This window comes from Priapulus caudatus, unplaced genomic scaffold (assembly GCF_000485595.1).
Source record: "Priapulus caudatus unplaced genomic scaffold, Priapulus_caudatus-5.0.1 Scaffold75, whole genome shotgun sequence".
Lineage (NCBI taxonomy): Eukaryota > Metazoa > Priapulida > Priapulimorpha > Priapulimorphida > Priapulidae > Priapulus > Priapulus caudatus.
Window position 1 is genome coordinate 895,139 of NW_014577136.1, and position 7,374 is coordinate 902,512.

Sequence of the window (7,374 nt, forward strand, 5' to 3'; positions counted from 1 at the left end):
TAATGAGGTAGTATTGAGTACAATGCAGTACGATGTTTACCGATATGTTTAAAGCGATAGTAGACTCTAGGTTTTACTGCGATATAACTGCTATTATATTCTCGCATATAACAAAATCGTCTATACCACACGGACTTTTGTTACCAATACCTAATTTGATTGTATATAATTAATTACACATCAACCGCTACGAAGATCTTGAACGCGCGCCATGACACCCGCCGCACGCTGCTGCCACCCTGAAAAAGTTGCATATTTTGCCAAATTTATTTTGCACGTTACAGACCGAGGGCTAATCACAATTTAAGGATGCAATTATATTCATACCTAAATGCTATCTAACCGAACGATGTTCATTTTAGGACAAATTTATCCATAATAATAATAATATCCATAATATAAGATATTGCAATCCTTTTGCTTTTAAATTAATAAATAAGAAACACCCTCGGTCTGTAGCCCTTGGCTGGAAAGTGGTTTCGCGTAACTTATCAGATCGTGCGCTTTGAGTGGCGCCACCGTCGTTGTAATCAAACTGTAGTCGTTAGTTTTAAAACATTTTTTAATAATATTTCTAATGGTGATTGAACCATGAGACTTTTTATGTAGTAATTTTAACCTAAATTAACTGAAAATAACCCTAGAACTAAGAGTAAACTATCCCTTTAAGCTCATAGGGTCTATGTTCCCCAGGATACTGCCGGAACGTACTTTGGGTACGGTCCGGTATACCGGAACGTACCCTAGCTGGTAACTATCTGATATGGTTAGGGTTAGGGAGTAGGTGTAGGCGACTCCCTAGACTCGTTAGTGGAGTAGGCGAGGTACGGTCCGGCATATTAGATAGTACCAGGGTACGTTCCGGCAGTACCCTGGGTGACGTAGACCCTCTCAGCGCATGTTAAGGGTATTATCCATAAAGCCGTGAATGACTATACTTAAATATTGATTCTCACGCCTGAACACATCCTATCGAGTGTAAACAATATAAATACCGGCATGTATGCAGAGATTGGCACGTTGAATGTAAATTTGACCTTTTCACCTTGTCGAAATTTAATGGTATCGGAAACCATTTACTCCTCTGTTAACCTCTGAAAGGCAGACGGTTCAGTATGTTGCTAGTCCGCACGCCAGCAAGGGCGAGTGGCTCTGTCAGACAGGGTAAGATAATAGATAATATAGCCAATTATGCAAGAAACACCCTACGTACCCTGCTTCGTGGAGCACGTGTATATGAATTTCAAAGTGTCTAGTGCCTTGGTGTGAATAAACAATGTGTGTGTATTATGTTAATTTGATAAGCACCGTTCGCCCTTCGGCGAAATAGTGCGACTCTGTAATAACGATTGCGTTTGTGTTGTTTCTTTATTAGTTTTTTTGTTTGTTAACAAAACTCGTTCGTGCATTTCTTGCTTTGCGGCCAAGCTGCGCAGTGTGACTGTTTGCGACATCTTGGTGTTTGACTGTAATTAACAAATCTTTGTTTTGGTAATAGACCAGGGTGTGACATTGCATCGGGCAGTTAGTAAATGAATTTGTTAACGTTGCCATGCTAACAATTCTCTCGCATTTGCGAAGATGTATTCACATACTCATGTTCACTTGTGCGGGAGAATATCATAGTTACAATTAACTAATTGGTTTGATTGGAAGATAATAATAATTATTCTGTATGGCTGTTATTATATGATATAAGTGGGAAGAGCATGCATGCAATCCTAGCTAAACGACAAGTAACTCGGTTCGCTATATTCGACGGAATAACACTTACAAATGCACAAGCCAGGTTTTTGCAATTTGCTAATTTATATATGTATATTCAATCGCATGTATTATATGCTACACGCTCGGACCGTGTCTCTAGGGGAAGCGGGTGAATCGGCAGGGTTTACGGAACATGTTAATAAACCTCACCATCTCTGTTTTCTAGTGAATGTTGATGTTGGTCACAGTTTGTTAACATGATGTTGGCTGTTTTTACTGAACGTGCTCAAAGTCAAACTTTCCGTGACACAGACTAGTTTCCGACCGATTTGTCGACTGACGAAATCCCGTGTGATGACACACGGGTCTTTATCATTTAAATAATGGAATTATTCGATAACATAATAGCAGGAGTGGATAATAGAGACTCTATTATCCACTCCTGATAATAGACTTAGGAGGGAGAAGACACCGAATGCAGAATTACTGCTTAAGTATAGTCGATCTGAGGGCAGGTTACTGTGGTGTCTCGGCGCGAAGTCACCATCGTGTTGTAGTTCTGCACTAAATGTCTCCGTGTCATCAACTCTGGGTTGTCAGAAATAAAATGAGTTTAACATTTATTCTTGGCATCGACTTTTCCACATAGAGCGGACCTCTCAACATGACGTGTGAGAAACTCATAACTTCACTGTCTCTCTCTGTTAACGGTTTACGTGTAATAGTCAGTGTTATGATCAACGTTAAATGCAATTTTGATTCTGACAAGGTGTCCCTGTGTGTGATACCGAGTGACTTATGCTCACTCTAATTAAAGCTGCTTGAAAAAGTTTCGACGAACAAAATTATACGCTCACGCGATCGACGGCATTGAACACAATAAAGAACACAAAAAGATCAAAGTTCAATTATTAAGTTTTTTTTACAGTTTATTATAGTTTTATTGTCCTGTTTACATGATGGTGATAGTAAAGCGCGAGGTTAAAATAGGAAAAACGAACAAACGAACGAATTGACACAACTCACTAGCCATCGCTTAACAAAATATCAACTAGTTCCTATATCGTCGTCGTTGCAATGGCGCCGACTCATTTTTTTCGCTTCTAAAAATCATTTCTAAGCAATGCGAGGCGGCGGCGGAGGCAGCTTGCAGCGGCCTTGCTTTTGGGCAATTAAATAAAACAAAAACACTGCCACTAAAGCTCACCTAGCGTGCGCGCGGGGGGGAGGGGGGCGTGTTCCCGCGACAGCGCCACCTATCCGTGACCACCGGCAGACGGTTTCTCGCGCGACGAAAAAAACATGCGGAGGCGACGAAGCCAACGAGGTAAATGCGCCCGAATAATCACGGCGGAGCGTCCGCCAGATCGTTGAAGAACCGACAAGCGTACATATCGTTTATTTTGTGTTGTTATTGTTTTTTCTCTACACATTCACGTCCACTGGTATGTATGTATGTATTAACGATCGTAACGGCTACGTGCTCGCGTACGCCCCCCTGGTGGCGATCGCCCGCCGCGCGAGGCATCGCGGAGTCTGCCGACATCGCTCCGGTACGAACGAAGCCTCGGTTGCCGTGGCGATGCGCGCCCGCTCGGACGAGAGACTGACGAGAGTGCGGTTACACGTATAGCGGCGGTGCGGTCGTCGCCGCGGCAACAGCAGCGGTCGCTGAAGCATCCTCTACTATCGCGCGACGATTGTGAATCTGTACATGGATGCAGCGCCGCGAGCGCGCGCGCACGCAGGACAATCGGGGGGCGAGCGACGCGCGACGTCGCCGCGGTGACGTTGCCGCGGCAACCCCGCGCGCGCGATCTAAGGGAGGTCGTCGTTCTCTCTACAGGAAGTAGTCCGGTGTACGGCGCGTCACGTGAGGCTCTCCTCGGCGCGGTGCCGGGTCGAACTGTAGGCTGTAAGAGGAAGAAACAAGCGAACGTTCAACGACGGCGAGCAACGTTGGCAATGGTACATCGGTGAGAGAGAGAGCGTCCGGAGAGAGAGAGGCAGAGAGAGAGGAGAGAGAGAGACGAGAGAGAGAGAGCGAGAGCACGAGAAGAGACAGAGAGAGAGAGAGAGAGAGAGAGAGAGAGAGAGAGAGAAGAGAGACAGACTAGAGAGAGAGAGAGAGAGATGGCAAAAGAGATAGGCATTAGCTCCGCTTCTGCCCAGCATCTTTCATAAGAGTTGTACTACGCCAAACAATACCATCCACAGAGGCGTCCCGTCCACACAACACTGCCGGCACAAGAATATACCACAAGTTCTACCGCGTCAGGGAAAAAATTTACATTTTATTTTTCGCGAGGCTACTTTTCAAGCTCGCGTGCATGAAAATAGCACTGCTAATTTCGGTTGCATTGAACTCTATCAATATTACACGGTGTGTTGTGCCGTGTGTGATGTTGCCGTGTGTGACGCCGAGCCCCCGTGTATTTTTTTTCACGCTCCGGCGTGGTGAAATAAGAGAGAAGCTGTCACTCGTGTGGAACCTCCCTGAAGTCTGTCCACATGCACCTAATGTCGGCTAGTGTGTCTATAGACGGCGACAGACTCCATGCAACCAGAATATCTGCAAAAGACATTCAACGACTCAACTATCAGATGCGTCAGCAATACTCACCACAAGCACGCACATGCCACACACCACAGCACGCCGCACACACACGACGCACGCACGCACACGACACACACACACACACACGCCACACACACACAACACACACACACAACACTACACACAACACACACACATCGTAACGCACCACGCACATGCACCACACACAACGCACGCACACACACACACATCCACGCCACACAACACACGCACGCACAAACACACAGCAACGCACACACACGCCACATACCGCACGCACCACACACATGCCCACACACCACTTACACACGCACAATGCACGCGCACCACGCACGCACCACACACTATGCAACACACACACACCACATGCACGCATTCCACGCGACAGCACGCACGACACCACACACACACACACACGCATGCCACACAACGTCACACGCACGCACCACGCACGCACCACACACACACACCACGCACGCACAGACGCGCGCGTCGTTACCTGATCCATCCACAGTGGCCGTGTGACGTACTATATCGAATAGCGTCGGTGATATAGTTCACACGGTTAGCGTTGCGTATGGCGATAGGCATCATCGTTAGAAGCCGTACACCTGCGTGATCTGTCTCGACTCGTGGTGCCACGCAGATCGTATTGATGCAGGTCCTTGAAGCTACCTGCGTGCGAGACATGAGACAGACGATTATATATACCATACATGTATATATATACCATACTACATCAGGGCATATAGATAGTCGATAAACAATACTATATGTCAGGTCGCCGACTCGGCGAGCGAACCTGCAAGCCGGGAGAGGCCGAGGCGGTGCAGAGAGACCAAGAAGCGTAAGGAAGAGAAAACGCTCAGTCAACGCTGGCCGTGAGCGTCGTTAGCTCGACACGACTCAGCGGCGCGACGCTGCCAGCCACGCCCATCGAACTCTCGTCCTTAGACACTCTCGCCCACTTCCACGAAAAACAGCGCAGAAATAAACGCGACATCGCAGAGTCATGAGTGGCTGTGCCGAACACACGTTGTGTGACTGACGCCGTTGATGTGATACGATTCATATAATAATATATACTATACATTTATTAGGGTTAATATACAAATTTTCATTATAACCCTGATTAATATATAAACATATATGCCACATATATATGTATGCCCGCCCGGCCAGGCACCAGCGCCAGAAAACTACGGCGATCACACAGTAAGTGTTGTCAATCGGGTTGCTAATTTCGCTAATTGATCATCGGTTGCCACCAGTAACGATGATCGGTTTCACAATCGGTTACTTCAGGTGTTGAATGCCTGCGTGGTGCGTACGTCGTGTGCCATTATGTGCTTGTTTAGCCCTGTTTATTGTTTGTTTGCAATGTTTACTACTCGGCCTGTTATAAATACATGACATTAAGAAAGGATAACTTGTTATAGTAGCGATCGATATCTCTAATTCTCATACTTTTCCAGTTTCTTGGAATTGAAAAAAAAATTTCTTTTTTCATGAAACATCAGATTATAGGATTTTGAAACCACAGCGCTGGTCGAGCACACTGCTATCAACGATGATCGAGTATAATCGAATGATCGTGACATCACTAATCACAACGAAATCATATCTCGTGCTCTCTCTCTCTCTCTCACGTGCGCTCTCACCTTCAATGAAACTAGAAGGGTGACGGTCTCCACGGAGTAGTAGCCTCTGTCAACATAGTCGCCCATGAACAGATAGTTTGTGTCAGGCGACCGGCCGCCGATCCTGCAATCACAACAACAACAACAACGTCACAACGACTTCACAACAACAACAACAACATCACAACAACAACCACAACAACAACAACATTACAACAACAACAACGTCACAACGACTTCACAACAACAACAACAACATTACAACAACAACGACTTCACAACAACAACAACATCACAACAACATTACAACAACACAAACATTACAACAACAACAACAACAATGACGACATCACAACAACAACAACAACAACAACATCCCAACAACGATGACGACGTGACAGGGAGGAGGGCACTCTGACGGAGGATTTGCTTGCTGTCACAACACTGCGAAGACCGGGATACGGTTGGGTGCCGGCTCACGCTATATTCATTTTTTTACACATAAGTGTAAAGTCGTTCCTTCACACCACGGGCTCGAATATAAGATACTATCGAGCCTACTGTGTACTGCCAATTGCCGGCAGTCCCCTATCAATCGCGCGTACTGCCCTGGAAAACAACCCTTGCCTTTCTGTATTGCCGCCGGGTCTCTGGTTAGGAACTGTTCCGCGCACACTGTTGTCGCAGAAGCGTGTACATTGTCTAGCCAGAGCGTCGAGCGGATGTCCATTCTACCCTCGCGCAAAAACAATTAACCGTAAAGCTGGCTTGCTGCCAACCGCGCCCAGTAGCACGATCATAAATCGGTTCCCTGCTGTATGCCCGGGCTAGAATACGAAATTAAATGCTGCACGTGGACCGGCCCGCGCGCGATTATAAAAGCGCGGGAAACGACGCTCGGCAAGAATGCAGCTTGATTTGCCTACGGTGTTAGCTTGCTAAGTGCCTTACCAATTATGAGAAATTTTAGTAGAATTCATACCGATGACACAAGATTATTCATAACAATGCGCTTCGCGCGTCTGCGGCCTTAGAAAGTTAGCGTCAGCGCCTCAGTGGTTTTTCTCAGTACTAGCCCGACTCGTTAGCCGAAATAAAATTAACGTTGAAACCTGATTACATTGTACTTCCATTAAGGCAGAGGTGATGTATCTAATGGTTATGAGTTTTCCATTGTATTTTACAAAAACTTGCCTGGGTGACCTTCTCACAATTGTGAGAGTTGACCTGATGCCTGTTTTAAATGCCTCGCTGCCCATCCATTTTAGAAAAATTCAAGCAATGTCTCACATGCCCCTAAAAAATTGCCTTCGCCCCTCTCGTCACGTCAGTTCGAGCGCTCCCGACACTATCTACTGAGAATGCATGCTAGTCGAACATCCAGTTAGTCGCCCTCCGCTTTTCGCCCTGTGCCGAACGCCTGCATCATCG

General features: G+C 46.3%; 1 protein-coding gene across 1 annotated transcript in view; it reads right to left on the reverse strand.

Annotated features, from left to right (window-relative positions):
- Window positions 1-2,610: 2,610 nt before the first annotated feature.
- LOC106821491 (serine/threonine-protein phosphatase 2A catalytic subunit beta isoform) overlaps window positions 2,611-7,374 on the reverse strand; it is a gene marked incomplete at its 5' end in the record, with an annotated part of 6,491 nt that continues 1,727 nt past the window's right edge. The window contains 1 exon segment of the mRNA XM_014826322.1: window positions 2,611-3,620. Coding sequence (XP_014681808.1) covers window positions 3,548-3,620 — 73 coding nt within the window. The 3' untranslated portion in view covers window positions 2,611-3,547.